This window comes from Brachionichthys hirsutus, chromosome 20 (assembly GCF_040956055.1).
Source record: "Brachionichthys hirsutus isolate HB-005 chromosome 20, CSIRO-AGI_Bhir_v1, whole genome shotgun sequence".
Lineage (NCBI taxonomy): Eukaryota > Metazoa > Chordata > Actinopteri > Lophiiformes > Brachionichthyidae > Brachionichthys > Brachionichthys hirsutus.
This window is the reverse complement of record NC_090916.1, coordinates 3,794,953-3,814,541: the sequence shown is the minus strand read 5'-3', so window position 1 is coordinate 3,814,541 and position 19,589 is coordinate 3,794,953. Positions and strand designations below refer to the sequence as shown.

Sequence of the window (19,589 nt, the reverse complement as noted above, 5' to 3'; positions counted from 1 at the left end):
TATCATCAGTCATTGGCTTGGAGTAAGGCTATAAATTTGCTGTATCTTCTTTAATCTCAATAAAAGTTACCGATGACAAGACATTCAATTGTAAAAGCAAATTATTATAATTTTGTTTAGCTCAAACTTTCTCAAGACATTTTGGAAAACCAGACTTTGCAGCACCCAAAGCTCCTGTGATTGGTTAAAACGGACCCCCAAACCCGGGGAGAAGAGGTGAAATCTGGGGCTTTCAGTACAAAAAGAAATGGTGGCAGAACATGTGTATTAAAAATATTCAAGAGGGTGCACATTAAATCCCACCCTTTCATAACTAGATCACGCAAGACGAGACGCCGAATTGAGAAAATGAATAAACACAGCTGTTGATTTTCAAATGTTTAGTGTTCATTTTACTTTTTTGCATGTAAAGGAATTCAAGCTTCCCCTTCTATGGAATGTAACTTTAGTGCATAGCAGAGGTCAGATCAGTTTCCAGATAGTACGCCTCTGGACACACCGGCATCTGGACACACCACACACACTTCAGACGGGAGCATCCAGACAAATCCAGGCAGGTCCAGGTGGAATGTTTTTATACTCATGTGTTTTTAATGTGTGTTTTTCTATGTCAGCTAAACGCATTTGATAAGAGTACCTTGTTCTGACACATTTTTATGCCACCAGCATTTACACAAGCATCACATTTCTGTTCAAATCCGCTGAACATTTGGAGAAGAGGACAGAGAAAATGAATAAACACTTGTTCCATTTCTGTGACTTGTTTCCAGGTTTAAGATTCTGAGTGCTCTGGATCTGGGTGTGAAATGACGTGGCTCTTAAACAACACATAAAATCACCTTAATGGCGATGAACATTTGGTTGAGGTGAAACAGCAACAGCAACGCCAGCCTCGTGTCAGAATTGATCTTCTATAGACAAACTGTAGTAGAGATAATGTGTCATCTGCACACCCTCAAACCGAGCACAACAGAATCCATCCCACTATCTAGACTCAAGGTACACGTGCGAGATAGAAATGTGTGAAGACATGATCAATTTGATTCCAGATCTTGTTTCATTCAGCAGGTGTTAACGGAATGATCAGGTTTGGTAAAGAACAGAAGATTGGAGTAGATTTAAGTGTTAAACTGCGGCCAACAAAGAGTCTGATTAATAGTTAGACAAAAAAACAACGTAAACTGGTAATGGTAAAAATCCCATCATTGTGAATTTTGGTTTCAAGTTGATGTGACCTTGTGGTCTCATCCTGTCCCCGTGTTCGATAAAGCACACTTCTCACATTTTTTGTTTTATAGCAGGGTCCTCAGAAGAAAAAAGAATTATTCACAATTATTCATATGGAATAATCTTTGCCGTCTATCTCCCAATCATACCTCAGTTTACTGGTCATTTCTCCCAATTAAAAAAGATGCTCCCACATTCCCTGTAGCCCAATAACAATGGAAAGTGTCAAATAGTGGGCGGACCCAGGGGAAGCTAGCCAATTACAAGCTGCTCCCAACTAACAGCCTCCTTCCTGAATGCAGCGAGTCGTTTTCACCAGGTTTAAAGTCATTTCATTTTTAGTTTGAATGTATTTCAATTAGGAAATACAGTTAAACTAAATGTATTAGTTCAGATTCCTTCCATTTCCAGCTACTCGAGTAGCAAATAAATCATTTCCTCTTAGGAGATTGAAATAAACTGAACTGAATATGACCTCATTCTGCTGCTAGTCAAACAACGAGGAATGGAGACAAATATTAACTGTACTTGGTAAAAAATAGACAGAATGGTAACAAATGATGAGCCCGACTGTTTTTTTATGGTATAGTTTTTGTAATCAATGTGTATAAAATGCACCAATGTGACATGGCTGATTATCATTCATGTATTATTGAGTGAGATCTACTTGTTACTGTTAAACATTGAAACCTTTCCCCATGTTCATCTTCATTTTCACCATAATAAAGTGGAGGGAGACATTTTCCACATTTCCACCGAGAATCCAAGAACAAACCGTCAGTGTCGAATCGAAGGCTTTCACTTCTATGAATGATGAAGATAAAATCTTCCTCCATTTGAGACCACTAAAATTGTTTTTCCCCCCCATGTAAGAAATACTTTTTGAGTGTCACTGAAGGTCTATGGGGCCTCATCAGGGCTGGTTATCAGTGCATACCTACAGCTTGTATATTCGCAGCACATGACAGACTATCATCACTCGTTTGTAAAATAAAGGGGAAAAAAAGCACTATTAAAAAAAATAATAAAAATGCTACAAATGTTAAGCTAACAAAGTGGTTCTTTTTTTGTTCCCTCAGACAGAGCGAGAATATTTTTTTTTCCTCGCTTTAGGAGTCGGGTATATTTCGATGCACCGTAAGACAGACCAACTGCAAAGAGAGAAACGACGTTGTGAACTCCTTTCTTCGCCCTCGTCTCCCCCTCTTCAGTCAGTCAAGGATTGGTAGTCGTTGCAGATGGTGGTTCAACGTCAGAGAACACAGTGATGTTGGGCCATTCAGCTCTGAGGAGGAAGAGGTTAAACCCGTCAGTCTGGAAAGCCTGGGAGCAGAAAACTGGCCCTGAACGCATCACACACACACACACACACACACCTTCATCAGTCTCTGCACACATTCCTGAATGTAATATTCCTTTATTCTCCTTCAGCTTCACATGTGTGATTTTGGGCAGCTTCTCCAGTAATGGAGTAGTGATAATAATAATAATTATAAAAAAATAACATACTATTACTATTACCTGAATTCAGTCAATCCTCCTCCTCCTCAGCCAGTTCAGTTTCTTTATGAACCACCACTCTGGTAACAGACATGTCAGGGTGTTGCTCTTTGGCCTCCTTAATGGCCTGGGCCAGTGCCTGCAGCGCCGAGCACAGCAGGCAGTGGGGCAGGTGGGGGCGGGGCAGTGGGGAAGGTGGGTGGAGTTACATGGGAAAAGAAAATCATAGAAGAAGCATAAAGAAAATAACAATAATGCTGGATTTACAAGCAATGTGCTATTTTACTTCTTTGGGTTAGAGGCGGTAAACGAGATGAAGTAAAATGGCTTTGAATGAAGCAGAAGCATTAAGTGGAAAGAAATCCAACTTAATCCGCTGTGTAAATCCAGCCAATCAGACGGCAGGCAACTAAAACAAAGGATCAGGAATTCTGCTTCAAGAACAAGGCTTGAGCAAAATAATGTCTTTTCTCTGCACTGAATCAGATGTGATTTCCTCACATCTAAGGCACAGAAAAATATTTGACTGCTCAAATGAATTTCACAATCAAAGACAAAGACGAGCAACAAAACCAGGCAATGACTTATTTTATCTTATGAATGAATAAGTGAATAAAGAGATGCAGCAGGCCTGCAGGAAGGAGTGGGACTAATGGCGGTGGTCATCTCCAATCAGTGATTAACAACTCAAACTGATGCATTCAGAAGGAGAGCAGCATGGTGGACATGTCAGAGGACATCTGCCCCGTCGAGTCTAAGCAGTACTTAGACGCCAATAAAGTCAGCTGGAACGGAAGGTTCTGCAGCGTCATCACGAAAGCACCATGTTTTGTAAAAATGTAAGAGTTTCATCCCAAAGAGGATCCGGGCTGACAGATGAGGGTTACACACCCGGTCCCAAGAACCCTGAACGTTCTAGTGGCGAGGAGTCGAGCCAGAACCAGAAAATGATGCTCAATGCGAAGAACAGAACTAATCCCTAACCAAGCTGCTGAAACACAAAACGAGGAGCGGGGCGCTCTGACTAACTGACCTCGTCGTGGTCGATGTCGCAGTCTCCGGTGATGACGATCCGTTTTTCAATCCTCGTCTCCGACAGGCCGCCCTTTAACGTCTGCAACAAAGCGTGTCTCTCATAAAGGGCTCGCCAAGAAAATCCAAGGCCCATCTGTGTTGTGTGTGTGTGTGTGTGTGGGGGGGGGGGGCACACCATGATTCTGCATTTGTTTGCATAAGTGGTGATGCATGCTCGCGTGTGTCTGCACCTTGGTAATGTGCGTGGTTGTGGTCGTGCACAAAGACTCCGAGGTGATCGTCTGAGCGGTCATCAACACGCCAGGCTCTCCATCACCATTACCATCCAACTGGTGGCAGAGGAGACCAAAAAACAGATCAATACCTGCACATCAGCATGAGGACATCCATCATCCGGTTCTAGATCAGCTCTGTAGATGCAACCTCTACTCCTCTGGAGGAGGAGGAATGACTCGGGGGCATGAAGGGAGGTTTTATCGGACGTAAGCACGAACGCTAACAAGCTTCTAAATGCTAACACAACGCTCCCTGGGGTTTCTCCAATGTGCACCTGTGCAGCTTCATATGTGATGGTCTTGGTTTCCGTATGCACGATGGGCACTTCTTTTGTCGCTATCTCAGTTTTCTGGGCCGCAAAGGTGTCAGATATAGTCACCATTTCTGTCTTTACCACGGGCGGCTGGGGAGGGAGGGAGAGAGAGAGAGAGGTGAGGGGGGAGGAAAGGGGAGTGTTAATAGACCTGAGACTGTTAGAGGAAACGGCACGTTAGAATCTGAGCACTAGCTTTTACATCCAGGTCAATCACTCAGTAAAAGTAACTGTCCCTTTAATTATCTTCAAATGACTGTACTGAAAGTGCTGATTCAGAGAGTACTACGACAGATACAACAAAAATACACAACATATTCAGAGTTCATGCAAAAAAAAAAAAGAAAAAAAAAGGATCTTTTTGCTTGCAAAGTCATGCAAGCAAAAATGAGGAAACACAAAAACAGGAAAATGACTACGTCCACCAAGCGCACGACAACTACTGCACAACGTTGGTGTCACCATGCAACTCAGAGCACGACATGAGCGACGCACAAACAACTGGCAAGGTGACGCAGCGACCGATGTGCACACAGCATGCAGAGAGGGCATTCAGATGAGTGGGTGGCATTAATGATCTCTAAGATTCTGTTGCCATGGCCACAGTGACGTGCCAATTACAAGTTCATAGTGAGAGAAGCATCACTGCCAAACGCACGGATGGCACACAAACACTTCAAAAGTGGAATGTGGCATGCAGAACAGTAAAGTAAATATAAACCTAAATGCATCACGCACATCCCCACCGAGGGCCCATTTACTTCACAACAATGGAAACCAACAGGAAGCAGCAGCAACACACACACACACGCACACACACACACACACACAGGGAACACTACAGGCAGGAGTGAACTGGGAACGCAGGTAACAACGTCTGAAGATGAATGAAGGAATGAAGGAGAGGAAAGCAACAGAAAAGATCAAACGAAAGGGATGAAAATAGAAAATTAGATTAAATACCAAGTTGGATGGTAATTTGACACCGACACCAAAACACAGACGACATGAAATGACTTCCAAACTGTGCTGGGTTGATTTTACTGGGAATACATTTACTTCCCGGTTGAGTGGCATTCCGTTAACTATTGGCAAGCATCAACTTCCCATTGGACGTGGATCCGCCCACTTTTATTAGCACATATTTGCCATTGATTTGCTTGTTTTTTTGTTATAACTGTGAGACTCACAGGATACTTTAGATCAGATTGTTTCCCTTCCCAAGATGACTCCTATATTTAATAAATCATCCTTTTTGCTAAATTGTTTGAATTTTCCACCTTCAACCCAAAACACTCTGATTCCTTTTTAAAGGAGTTCTAACTTTATATTTGACAAGGTTCAAGCTGAAAGGAGTTTTCATGGAATATTCGGATGCACACGGGGCTTAAATATTTTATGCAGCAAGAAGGAAACCGGCACTCAGGTAAGCAGGAAGGAAAATAAAAGTGGGTTCTACAGCTGGTGGGAGGAGCCAAAGCCCAGGAAGATCCACGATGCCAGAGAAGACTTTTACCTCAGAGCAACAAATAACCTGTGGCCGTGGCTCGATTTGGACCAGAGAGGCTTCGCCGTTCATTTTCGGCTCTCCCTCTCCCCCTGTAGGGCCGCCCATCTTCATCACGCTCGCCTCACACCGGGCGAGACCATTAGGAGCTTCATCGGGTGTCATCATCGGCTCATCCGTGCTTTCCTCCACCTCATCGACTTCTTCCTCCTTCTCCTCTCCCGTTTTCTCTGTGCTCGACTCGCCTGCCTCTCTGCTGGTGACTTCTACTGGTTGACTGGCCTCAGCTGGGTGGGAGGGCGTGTCCAGAACAGATGCGTCATGCTCGAGCCTCTTCTCCTCTTCCTTCTCGTGTTCTTCATCCTCTTCCTTCTCCTCCGGTATTTGTGTGCGAGCGATGGATACCGAGACATTCGGATGGTACTCGGCTTCGTCCTCGCTCTCGCTCTCAGAGGAAACGCTCTCCTGCTTCGTCACATTTGTTTCCACCACTACAGATACTTCCTGGCCAAGTGTCACTTCCTGCTCTTTTGTTTCCTGTTCTGTAGGTGAGCCGACTGTAACCGTGACAATTCCGGGTTTGGGCGCTTTGGAAAGCTCTTGGACGACAACCGTTTCTTCAATTTCAACTTCGGTTGTCTATAATACACACACACACATGCGCGCACACACACACACACACACAAAAACGCATGGGAAAAAGAAACATGATCATTGAACGTAAAGTATAAATAAAAAAAGTATAATTATTAAACAAAGAAAAGGAATAAAAAGTACGATGGAGATGTTTAACTGTTGACAAAGAGACAAAACGACAGGAAGACAAATGAACAGTCAGAAGAGAAACTTTACGAAAGAGACACGAAGGAAACGATGGATGGAAAGCGTCAGGAATGGATTAACGGAAGGAAGTTGGCACCACCTTTACAGGCTCTCTGGTATCAGTGGGGGTGTTAGCAGCAGCAGCTGCTTCCGTCTGAGGCTCACTCACCTGCGTAACAGACAGGTTACCATGACAATGGGTCAATCAAAATCTAGCAGTGACATCATCATTACGACACCATAATTACACGGTACTGTGACGCTTGTCACCAGGGCACGGGGGAAAGAAACAAGTGTGCCATTTTGTTAGCGCTTCTCCCTCTCTCTGATTTTCCTTTTTTATTCTATCCCTCTGTCTGTTCCCACCACGTTTCAATCACTTTGATTCCAGGCATGAGAGGCGGGGTGTAGAGTTCAGAGAGGGAGACAGCAGAAGATCCATTGAGGTGGATTAACAATGTACAGATTACAGATATTAATATTTGCTACTTTACAGTTATCCCCCCCCCCCAAAGGAAGATCAGAACACAGATGTCCTTCAATCATCCTTTGCATCCAGTGTTCCTCATATTAGATTTATCACGCCAACGATTCAGGATGATGGAAAACAGGCTAACCAATAAATGCTAACTGAAAGGAAAGTGAACCAACTCTTAAATGCGAATTAAAAGCCTTGTGGTGCAGAGTGACAGCTGAGGAAGATGTGGTTATATCCCCATCTAGTGGTGGGTCAAGAGTGATGGAGGCAGAAACAGCTGCAAAATAAAAAGTACTGAAAAGTACAAAAGCTATCTCTTCTTCAAGGCTCTACATAGAGACACACAGAGGAGAGAAATGATGGGGTGAGTTGAGAGAAGATGGAGAAAGCCTTTTAAAAATGCAACATGATATAAACACGTGCAGCAGTACAGGGAGAAAGCAGACCGTCTTTGCATCTGAACCAAATTAAAGAGATTTGTTTAGGGAATCATGCGGTGCAGAAAGAGGTTTTAAAATATGATGCAAGCTTGCGCAGCTTGAATGAGATGACGATTTAGAGAAATACAACAAAGACCGGTCAGATCCGTAGAAAGAAACCCCCCCCAATGAGAAAAAAAGACTCCATGCAGTCCATCGAGTGGCGAGTGAGCGAAACAACAGGAAAACACCATCAGGATAAAAGCATCACATGAAAACACCAACCAAAGAAAGGGTTTAACAGGACGTTCAAAGTATTTCAGAGCAGCTGAACAAAGTCTGTAAATAACGTGACCACCTTTTCTCAAGTCGCTGACAGAGACATCCAGAAAAGACGTACCACAATCTGCTGTTGAAAACGCATCGTTGGAGCGGGGGAGGAGGTGAGACGCGTCTCCCACTGGTTGGGCCGAGGAGGAGAGGGAGGCGGCGCCTCCATAAAGGAACGTTTTAGCTGGCTAATGCTAGCTTGGTGTTTCAGAACCTCTTCTTGAGTCTTATCATGGTCCTGATGAGGGAGGGGAGGGGAGGAGAAAGGGAGGGAGGGAGGGAGGGAGGAAGGGAAGGGTAAAGGGGGAAGCGGGAGGAGAGTAAATGAGGAGTAATGGGTGGGACAGAAACATGGAGATGAATCAAGGGATGATCAACAGGTCAGTAGATACCGAGGGAAGCAGAAAACAAGGAGGAGAGGAAAGGAGGATGAGGGGGGAGGCGTGGAAGGGAGGAGGATAAAGGGAGAGGGATGGGATGGAGAATTTGGTTCAACAAGTCACAGGAACATTAGTCCGTCAATCAGGAGGACAAGATGGAAGCCGTGTCTCACTGCAGCCTCGCTTTGACGGTATAAAAACCTTAAATGTGGCTCATTACTTTTGATTTGTTTCATGAGTGCTAATGTGTGTTTCTAGCAGGCTGCGGTGAAACCAGGCCTCACCATCTCGTTGTCGTTTTTCTTGCATCACTCAAGAAGCAGCAGCAAACAGGAAGCGGAACATGAAGCCGACAGTGGTGATGTCACTCGTGGAACTTTCCCTCTCATTGATTTGATTTCGTTGGTGACATTTCTCACACTGCATCACCATCAGCCCCATGTTGTCCAAACGTTTTAGTGCGTTATGAAACCATCACTCCATGCTGGCCAGCCAATCACCAGGAGACTGGGGGGGGGAGGCCCCTCCCACGTGGGATGATTAGTCGGGTTAGATGCAGCCGACTGGCAAGTAATCAAAGTCTCCAACAATCAAGGAGTGGAAACACGGCAATGTAGGAAGGTCACAAAACAGCCGTCAACATGCACTGAAAGTCACTTTGTGTGCCCTGACCCTATTCACAAAGCCGCCACTGGGAACACTGGTTCCTTCAGTCAGCATCCCTGATCTGATCAGTTCAAGCCGTTGTCGTTCTCTTCGATCAATCGATACTTATTGAAGATGAAACTATAGCAGACGTACGTTTAAAGCCTCATCGATCTTCTCTGCAGTGGTTTAACGCCACAATGAGCCAAAAACCATCCCGTAAAGCAAACATGGCTACCGCGTTACATTAGCCTTCACTGTTTCTGTGGTTTTGGCTATGCAATGTTCCATAGGTCGTCGTCATCTTTCTATTTAGCCTTTCGTTTTCGAGCATGAAGTAAACGGCGCCCGCGTTCAGTCATATTACAGAAAAAACAAATCAAAGTCAAATTAGGTTATAAATCTTCAAAATGCTACGAAAGGCAGAACTGAAATGACGAGTAGCTCTATTAATATTAAAATGTGTTTTTAGCGTAGCTTAAATTGTTGCGCGTGTAAATCCATCAAGTTTCCTCCTCCTCGTGTTAAAAATGGCTGCTTTATGAACAAGGACAGTCCAGCTCTCAAGCTAATAGCAAAACATTTTCAGTTGTAATATATTACATAAGCAAGAACTGCATTGTTGACTTTTTAAATCCTGACATCCACACACACACACACATAAAGACATGCCAGCATGCATGTAGAGCCTGAGAGTGCGAGAGGGCAGCGGTCCTGTACGGTCGGTAAAGGGTACAGGGAGTTGTAGTTCTGATGGCATCAGAGTGCACAGAAACGTGATTCTCATTTTCAGCCATCAGACGATGCCAGTACCAACCTCCAACATTAAATTACTGTGCCTCACATAAATATTGTCCCCATGCACTCTCATTGGACTCTGGAAAGCAGCAAAAACAAAAAAGAAAAGAAAAGTGAAATGCAGAAAATGAATTTTAAAAATGTAGAAATTCAACAAAAAACAAAACAAAAGGAATCATAAAATATAAATACAAAAAGGCATGTGGGATACAGCTTACATATCTTTAATTGTGCCGATGGGTACAAACATTTTGCGAATATGAAATTCTAGCGCTTGTACCCCACGCACATCTAAAAACCTTCCAGATATCACGACACCAGCAGATGCTTGCGGCAGGAAAAAAATCAGAAGTGATAAAGAACCACAGATACGAACCAAAAACAAAACCGAAAAGGTGAAACCATAAACCACAGCAGAGCAATCGGGTGAACGAGCACGAGGATCGGCTCTCACACCCAAACCAACAACCCAGCCAAAGCAGATGAAACAGCCGACAGACCGAATACACAATCAAATAACCCGTAACAGTTTGTGAACCTGAGTGGGCGGGGCCTCACTGGCGCCGAGCGACTGTTGGACGGTTGAAGCCATTGAGGAAGTAAGAAGAGGTTAGGTTTAATGCACCGAAGGCGTTCATACCCGCGACCAGCTGTACAGTACAGTCGTCCTCACTAAAGTCAAAACATTTATTTTGCATTATTTTCTGACAAATTTGCAAAGCATGCCGGGTAATAAACAGGCCCAACAGACCTGATGGGGCAGGGGTTCCGTATTGGCAGGTTTAAAGTCCGCCTCCTCAAGCTTCAGAGTCTAAGTCATGGCGATGGCAATCATGATAAAATGAGGAAGGGAGGAAAAATTGGAAATGGATAATGGGAAAAGCCGGATTGTGGTCTGGCAACCATGATATCAGAGAATACCGCCGGTCAGGTGACATTTAACTAATGACACAGGTTGCAATTCCGATTTAAATCTCATTTTCAATGAAAACATAGAAATTTGCCGTCGCATCAAAAAGTAACATTTGCTACATTTGCATGGGAAAAGGAAAAAAAATAAAAAAATAAAAATGCTCTGGTTTTCCAGCGGATATTGTACTCCAGAGGTTCATTTGTACTCGAGTAGAATTACAGTTGTAAGAGCAGAACATGCCGGAAAGTAATCGCACATCTGTTCTACCTGCAGCCAATCAAGATCACGCTCAATATTTACCACAGAAAAGCCTTTACACAGTTTGATCTAAAGCAAAATGAATGACAGGCAGGGGGTGGGGGGGGATTCTTAAGGTCAGGGTTGAGGACACATGTAACACCGTTTACTCTTAACACTCATCAGCAAATATATGCAAATAGCTAAATGGAGCTACTGCTCTACGCTAGGCTTCTGTTGGCACAACTAAACTGAAATTATTATCTGGGAGTCACCGTTTCTCTGCTCTAGAGAGGCAGAATGACACGCCTGATCTGGAGTCAAGTTAAGCATTAGCGCTATTAAATCGATACCATTATGTCACTTCATGTGATGAGTGAGATTTAATGTGCTGAAGGGGTAAACAGAGGTATTGCACATGACTCCGCACATCATTACAGGTTACTGTACTTTGCTACTACATTGCACGTTAAGTTATACAACTCTTTCACTACAGCTTTTAAATATCTCAAAATATCAATCTGCTCTCTGCATTATATTGCTGATCCTTTATCAACCATGATTTTCAACAGCTTCTTTAACATGCTTATCTTTGTCTTTATCTTAATCAACACAGCAGCGTGGGCGGGGTGCAGGTACGGTGGGAAATAAGATACATCAAGAGGGGTGAATGTACAGACGCAGTTTCTACATTCAAACGAAGAGCAGAGATGAATGGTGGAGGGTTCTGGGGTGCGTTTACGCAGCAGGGTCACACATCTCCTGCGTCCAGCTAGCACTGGCGTGAGCCTGGGGTCTGATGCGTGGAGGCGTGAGCGCGGGATGCAGAGGAGAGGTCTGCCTGTTAAAACCAGAGCTGGACCGATCCTCAGACTTAGCATTTGGTGCTTGGGTGGCAAATATATCCAAAACTGCCTCCTTGCGTTGGCTGGAGACCGCGTTCTCTAGGTAACATAGGGTAAAGCCAAGGGGTGTGGCTAAAATCAGGGCAAAGATCAGAGATTGGCTGGCTGTCAACATCACGATTAATAGGAAGACGACCAGCAGGGAGGGCAAGAAGAAGGGGGAAGGATTCAGGAGGTAGCGACGCATGGATGGCGTTAGGTCGGAGCGAGAGAGAAAGGAGAAGGGCGAGACAGAAGAGACATACGAGTGCAGAGGAGAGAGAGAGGAGAGGGAGTAAACAGGAGGAGCAGATAAATGTAGACGCGCCGGGCGCCAGAGAAGATTAGGGACCAAAGTAATCAATTTAGTTTGCAAATAGTTAGTAATAAATGCCACTAAACGAGTCCGCTGCAAGGCCAAACTGTTAAGAATGTGACGTAATCCGGGCGCAGTCAAACCGGAACCGATGACATCAGCGGCTCTGGCAAGGAAAATATTTAATTTATCTGCTGATTTGGAAGTGAGCTTAGACACAGTCAGGGTAAAAAAGCTCAGCCTCTTTGATAATCCTGGAAACAGCCCGGGGGGGAGGCATCTGCTCCTATTCTCCCCCACATGGGACAGAAAACACAGGATAAGAGAAACACATTTAATCACACCCTTCAGAGAGAACCAGCTCTGCCAGGTTGATACGCCGGCTGTTGCTCTGGTTTCAGCCTGGCAACCCTCCTCAACAACCAACAGCTCTGGGGTGTGTGTCTGAGGGACTTTGATTGGACAAGAGTCCAGGGGGGGTTGCTTGAGTTGCTCGAGACCAGCTGGTTGCTGATCAGAGAAAGGAAAGGCGACGTTTGAGGGAAAGATCCAAGGTGCGTGTGAGGCAGCGGCGTCATCCGTCAGATCGTCCTCGGAAATGTCGGAGAGGCCGTGGTCGAGCTCGGAGATCGAATCGAGGGAAGGAGGGGTGGAGGAGAGTGAAGATGATGAAGAGAATGACAGAGGAAACATGAAAATTGACTGATGGACGTGGAAGATAAACACAGGAGAAAAAGAAAGGCACAGAAAGAAGAGAGAGAAAGAAAGGGGAGGAAAAGTCCCGCGTGCACAAAGCAGTGAGCAACGCCGTTAAACAACCAGAATAATCAAGCAATGCGTGTTAAAATATCATTTCATCAAACATGAAATGATGATTAAAGCGTGGGCATGCGAGAGGGGAGTGATCAAAGCAAAAAAAAAAAAAAAAAAAAATGTGTGGAGGAAGAAAGAGAGGGGAAAAAGACATAACATTAGTCGACACCAAAAACAGGTTAAAGTGAACATAGCAGGGTTTTACAGAATCAAACCGCGAGCAGAAACAGTGTCAGGGGGGGGCGCCGTCACCAAGCAGAGGTCAGGGCCACGATGCTTAGGTGTGAACGAAGAAGAGGGAAAGTGAGGAAAACGGGGGGGGGATGCATAACGTGTGAAGACTGTACAAGCCTAAAACTCCCCAGTACTGTCGTACGGCCTGATATGGCTATTTCCTCCTGCTGCTACCCCGGTAGACGGCCTTTGAGAGCAGCCCGCTGGAAACCTGCTGCATGGTTCGCGTATCTAACCACATGCAGCAATGTGAGCACAACAACCCAGGAAAAATGCAAGGAGTTAAAACGTTATCATGATTACAATGCTGACCTTTACAGGAAGTAAAAGGCTGCCCCCCCCCCTCCAAGGCTGAAGCAAAGAATGTCACAGCTTTTATCTTTAGATTTAACTTGTGTGTTTGATATGAAAAGGAATGACAGTTGAGGGACAACAAAAAAAAAGGCACAGAGAAAGAGCAAACAATCTTTTTTCCTTGTTTGTGTTGATCTCCTGTCGCTTGTATCCACGCACGGTGAAAACATACGTGCACACACCTTAGAGTCGGAGTGGAGCTCCCGGCCGTTCTCAACCCCGGCCTCAGTTATGCTGATCGCTGGTGCTGTGGAAAGAGAAACAAATGAACGCAAACTGTCTTATCATTACGTTGATAATTACGACCTTGTTCGGTTCAAGCTTGCGTCTTTTTTCACTCTCCGGGGTCACGAAACACTTTTAACAGATGAAGGTCAGAGTTCGAACAAAAGCAAACGGACAATAGCTGAATCATTTGCCGTTGCTTTACTTGTCGGTTCAGCGGTGAAGACAGCAATTATTGTTAACCAAACTTTTCACATGCTGACTTCTGGTTTCGAATTTAAGTAGAAAAAAAACAACATTTAATTGCAACTACGACGCTGGCTTGCAGTAGAAAAGTCTGTACAGCAGGGGGCGATACAGGACGGTTAAATAACCTGACGCATGACGTGCCCAAAAACAGAACGGTCACCTTAATCTGCTTCTTGGTGCGACGTTTTAAATTTGCTGGTGCATCTTACCTCCATCCAGACTGCGGCTGATGCGTTTAGATGAGGTGCGTTCAAAGCTGGGTGCAGGTCTGTCTATGAGGGTGCTGGCCAGGCGGGTCTGGGCCTGGGTCCGCCCGCTGTAACGGAACTTAGAGCCCAGGGTCAGGAATCGGGCCTTGGTGGGAGGTTCTGGTGAATTTAACCTAGAGAGAAGAGACAGAAAGAGGAGGAGGGTGAGGAAGATAGAAAGGAGCATAGGAATATGAATTTTAAAAAGGTTTTCTTTTTTTAGGGGAGGGGGGTTGGCTTACTTTGTGATAAAATGTAACAGTCCCAACAATATGTGAACGTACAAAGATGTTTGCAGGATCCCGAACAGGATATTAAAGATTTATTCTCACACACCCAGACATTGAAACAACAGTGATGGACACCTGACTCTTCTCTGTGTGTGTGTGTGTGTGTGCGTGCGTAGCCCCGAGCATCAAGCTGGTCAAACAAGATACACTTTCTCGGTTTATTGTTTGGAAAGAGGGCGAGCCTCTTGCTCAGCCCGATGAAACAGATATTTCTTTATTGAAGGTTACCCAACAGCGCGCTCCGTTACCCTGAACTCACACCAGACGACCTCAGACAACCTCAGACATCAGGGCAAACGTAGAACGCAAGCTTGGTCTACCTGAAGAAGCTGTGATTCTCCACGCAGACTTTCCACAGCCTTTTGGCAGATCGGTGATTCTGGAGTTTGAATCCCACCGTGCTCTCGAACTGCTCCGTCTAAAAAGAAAGGAAAGAAAGGATGAACAGAAATGATATTATAAACCTTATGCGGTAGGAACATGCATTTTCCTTTGCGTCCGTGTGCGCATACCTCTCCTGGTCTGATCTTTATGTAGAAGTTGTTCCTCTTGTATGAAATCTTGAGTATTTTGGGCCAGGCAAATCTATTGATTCGGAGTCTGTCCTTGTAAACAAGGAGCCCGCTGGCACACACACCAAGCATGATGTCCACGCCCTCAGAATCCTGCATTGTTCAGATTCACACACACATGAAAACGCATTTTTACGGTGAAAACGCTCACCCCTGTGTGCATCTTTAAAAGCTGTGTGTGTGTGTGTATCAATCGATTTCTAAAGTACTTTGCTAATGTTATACAGAAACTCATTTACCACTCTCACTCAAGCAATGCCAGTCGGTCGGACTCTAATACACTGATTGACAAAGCTTCTAAATCCAAAGCCACCTGGAAACGGTATGAGATGGTATTGATTATTGCAGTGAATGAGCAGGATAGAGCTGCAGGACTAATGGACTCTCCTGATAATGTTTTTCATGTCACATTGCCTTAGCCTGCTATCAGCTGTGTGAGGAAACAAAACGCAGAGAAGCAGGAGCAGCTTTCATCTGACGTCTTCCGTACAAGAACGACATATTAACAACCTGCTGAGCCACACTGATAACCGATAAGCATCGCACTCAAATGTCATCACAATGGTCAAAACGTCTTTAAATAGCCATTGCTTTCTGTTCAAGATAAATTGGCCAAACTTTATTAATTGAAAAAGTTCCCCTGTGAATAAATTTGCAGAGAAAAAGTGAGAGTACAGAAAAAAAAGAAAAAAGATTTGCCCCTCAAATTCCCATAAGTTAGGAATGCAATAAATAAAATAAAATATATTTATCATTTACAACACCATCTGCTGCAGTCATTAGCCGCCTGCTTCTATCTTTGCATTGTAAAATAGTAACGCATGGCTTAAATACTCAAATACAATATTTCTGTCTTTCAAGAGTCGCCATCCCAAATCATAAACACAACCATGAATTTGTGCCGCTTCCTGTTTGACCCTGACCCGTTCCACTCCCAAGTGATTAGTTGGGTCGATCGCAGCTACAGAAATATAAATATGGTTGTGGCCCCCGTCCAGGCGGTCATCAAGAGGACACTGAGGACGGTCTGTCCTAAGAGAAACTATGATTGCGTCACGTCATGAACGTTATTCAAATATAGCTGCGGAGGTAACCACATGTTCAGTACGGACACCGAAGCTTTGAATGAAATCGGATCGTCTAGTCTACTCTTAATGCACGATGATGCAAAGAACAAATGTGATAAGATGCAGCATCTGGGTTTTTATGGTTCTGTCTTTTGCTCTTCTGGAGCGGAGACATTCATTCTGTCATGGAGCAGATCCTCCCCCACATCTTTGTCCATTGATCATGTCAGCCTCCGGATTTTGTCCCGACAGACGGAGAATGTGTGGGCTGCAACCACGTTGCGTCTCTCTCACTGTTTCCATCGCCGTCCTCATCTCACCCTCTCCTCTATCTGTCCTGTCTTTGTCCTTCATGTATTCTCAATCACGTATCCTCCATTTCTATTTTCAGACTCTCTCTCATGCATATTTTACCCCATTTTCCAGCCCATCACAAGCACAAAAACACATTCCTGCCATGACCTGCTATCCCAGGGACTGCGACTGGCTGTTCCCATGGCAATGGCCTCCCTCAATGTTTGTACAGCTGACACACACACACACACACACACACAGAAATGGCACAAACATGCCGACACAAATACAGTTGCCACATCAAAGAACCTCCGATTAATCCTCTAGGAGGAGAGGAGAGACCTTAGCATGGTGCAGGTCCACCCCATACATGGAGAGCTTCTTGGCGTTCTCTAGGAACTGGGTGTCGGCCTGTGCTGGTGTCATTCCCCTAAAACACACAGAGAACAAGATGCTCGCTCACACCAGGATCATGCCACCTTATTTTATAGGAAAACTAAAAAGCATTTTGGGTGCTTTTAGCTGTCCTCTCTCTGACCTGTGAGACTTGTGGAGTTCCAGAATCTTCTCCTCCATCTCTTTGTTCTGATTGGGTGCAAAGGCTCGCTGGTTGATGTAGTCCAGAGGCCGAGGCTGGTCGGGCTCGTAGTCGCCAAATTCTGCCTGTAAACCAAAAGGAAACAGTTGGTGAACATCTTCACAACGGTGTGGAAACTGCACACACACACACACACACACACACACACACACACACGCACGCACTACCTGCAGTGTGTATGAGCCCAGCAGTGTGTGAGTGACAAACGAGCAAGGTAATCGACCCGAAGCCACATCTTCACGGAGCTGCAGACACAGCAGGTACCTGCAGGAGGAGGAGAGGAAGCAGGTCCGGTTTGGTTCAGAGTCACTTTGTTTTCAAACTTGCTCTGAGCTTTTCTTTCACAAAAAAGGAACAAGCTCCTTTGTCCGTGACGGCAAAACAAAAAAAAAAGAAGCCATCCGACTCGCCAGATTGCCTCGCCTCCTCTGAGACCGAGGTCAGCTGGCGAGTATTAAATGTCTTTGCTGCTACATTTTACAGCATGCTTTTGTTAGCATGCTGGTTTACTGGGATAACATTTGATGTCCAGTGCTTACCGTGACGGATGTGTGGATTTATCAAAGTGTAATCTATCCACTGCTGTGAACCTTCGCGAAAGAACTGACAATGGAGCGTCTGTTCATTCTGTTCAGACACCTCGGGGTGCTGGAAGACGTCATCCCGGGACAGACACTGGTTTAAATCCAAGCTCTTACATTAAAGTCTACCACATGAGGACAACAGACACACCTATATCTGTATGCAGTGCTTTAGGAGAGGCAGCAGTTACACAGTGGAGAGGAGTTGTATGTGTGTGTGCGTGTTGGTAAGCGTCCTCAACTAACCTTTAGCTACAGAAGAGCCATCATGTAAGCGGTTCGCTCCATTACACACACTCACACACTCCATCTGACTTGCTGCTCGCGCGCCGCCTGGCTGTGTGTGTGTGCGTGTGCCCACATAAGTACGAATATAAAGGATTTAAAAATATGCACAGTCAACTTGTGTCCGTTTTTTTTTTGTTGCTTTCCGTTTAGCCTTAGACCCGGAGATCAGCTTCTGTTTGTATAATAGAAGGGGATTTACTTGTAGTGACAATCGCACCCGTTTCTGCAGTTCTACAACCAATTTGCAGAGCCTTCCTGAAACTTCCTGCTCCTTATTGAGGCATCAGAACCGGCAATTTGAATGTTTCAGACCGCAGTCACTCTCACCGGGGCCCATTTTCAGCAATGAAAGCTGCAGCTGATCGTTTACAACCTGCTCTGGGATTCGAGTCTGTTGCTCAACGGCACAAAAAAGAAAAACATTGTGCTTGCAGGGAAAGAGTTTGGAGGAGGCCTCTGTTGAAGAGTTGTTAGTGCAACACATGTTTGGTTCGGATGCAGCCTTAAAGTTCGCTACATGCCGGACACATTCTGTTTGTGTGTGTGTGTGCGCGTGTGTGTGTTTACCTGGTGATGTCTTCAGTTAGCTGCGAAGGGTCAGGTGGGTAGAATTTAACGTTGAAAGCGAACTGCCAGTTGTTACCTGGACAAGTGAACAACAAGGTCACAAGAAAGTTGAATATGGGACTGAGGCTTGCCTGCGACGTACGAGCGCTTTGAAATACGAGCATAGATTTGAGATGCGAGCGCGCATCCAGATGTTGATAAGTACAACCCTCAAACAGAAGGATGCTATCAAGAACACAAAGCCATCCAAAGAACTATTATGTCCAAGTTTATATAAGTGTACATGTAAAGTACAAATACTGTATTATAAAGTGTTATGTACCCCCCCCCCCCCGACGTGCTCTCGTCTGTCTCGATATTTTATATTACAGTAATACTGTAAATCATCTAGTGTGTGTGTGTGTGTGTCTATAGCAATTTAAAAACATTGCTTCCATTGTTATTAGCGTTGATTCGAGTATTATTTGACGGCAGGAACAGATTTTGCAGCTATTTTATAACGTAAATTGAGTTGAAATTGATTTGAGTTCCGATCTCGAGCCAGGAACGAATGATACTTGTATGTCAAGGCATTACTGTAATTCCATCCATGCTCCCAGCCCGTATCACCCATCTGTCTAATGCTGAACAGCTTTTAGGCTGTGTTAAGCTTCGGTACTTCCCTCATGCAGACGCACATGCAAGAACTCAGACCGAATAGACTCTAGAATAGAATAGAATAGAATAGAAAGCCTTTATTGTCCTTGCATAGTGGCTACACAATGAGATTAGGAGCGCTGCTCCATCCGGCATGAATTTACATCAAGAAATAAAATGTCCCCCCCATTCTCATTGCCGTAAGAGGCCTTATTGCCAGCCGCCCACACGCACAAACACACACACACACACACACATAAGGTGGGGACCCCTCTCACATGGAAAATTCCATCTGGTAAAAGCTGACATCACATTGAGCCCATTTCCTCCTCCAGTCATGCACATCATCGTGCAACTGCACACAGACGCATGTAAATGCATGCGGTGACATACAGCATCTTCACACGTGTGCAGCTGCAACCCACAAAGGCAGGAAGAGGGGTGACCTCTAAAACAAAACCCTCCCTCTGCAACTGGCTGAAAAAAACACCAA

The 19,589-nt window shown here is 44.8% G+C and overlaps 1 protein-coding gene across 1 annotated transcript in view; it reads right to left on the bottom strand.

Annotated features, from left to right (window-relative positions):
- Positions 1-2,758: 2,758 nt before the first annotated feature.
- Positions 2,759-19,589, bottom strand: part of epb41l2 (erythrocyte membrane protein band 4.1 like 2) — a 33,590-nt gene continuing 16,759 nt past the window's right edge. Inside the window, exons 7-22 of the mRNA XM_068753559.1 lie at positions 18,461-18,536; positions 17,192-17,288; positions 16,965-17,089; positions 16,769-16,856; positions 15,006-15,158; positions 14,814-14,911; positions 14,165-14,337; positions 13,664-13,728; positions 9,750-9,809; positions 7,978-8,145; positions 6,781-6,849; positions 5,868-6,497; positions 4,313-4,441; positions 3,993-4,091; positions 3,761-3,841; positions 2,759-2,866 (exon numbers count right to left, since the gene is read on the bottom strand). Of these exons, the coding sequence (XP_068609660.1) occupies positions 2,759-2,866; positions 3,761-3,841; positions 3,993-4,091; positions 4,313-4,441; positions 5,868-6,497; positions 6,781-6,849; positions 7,978-8,145; positions 9,750-9,809; positions 13,664-13,728; positions 14,165-14,337; positions 14,814-14,911; positions 15,006-15,158; positions 16,769-16,856; positions 16,965-17,089; positions 17,192-17,288; positions 18,461-18,536 (2,219 nt within the window). The remainder of the gene's footprint in view (positions 2,867-3,760; positions 3,842-3,992; positions 4,092-4,312; positions 4,442-5,867; positions 6,498-6,780; positions 6,850-7,977; positions 8,146-9,749; positions 9,810-13,663; positions 13,729-14,164; positions 14,338-14,813; positions 14,912-15,005; positions 15,159-16,768; positions 16,857-16,964; positions 17,090-17,191; positions 17,289-18,460; positions 18,537-19,589) is intronic.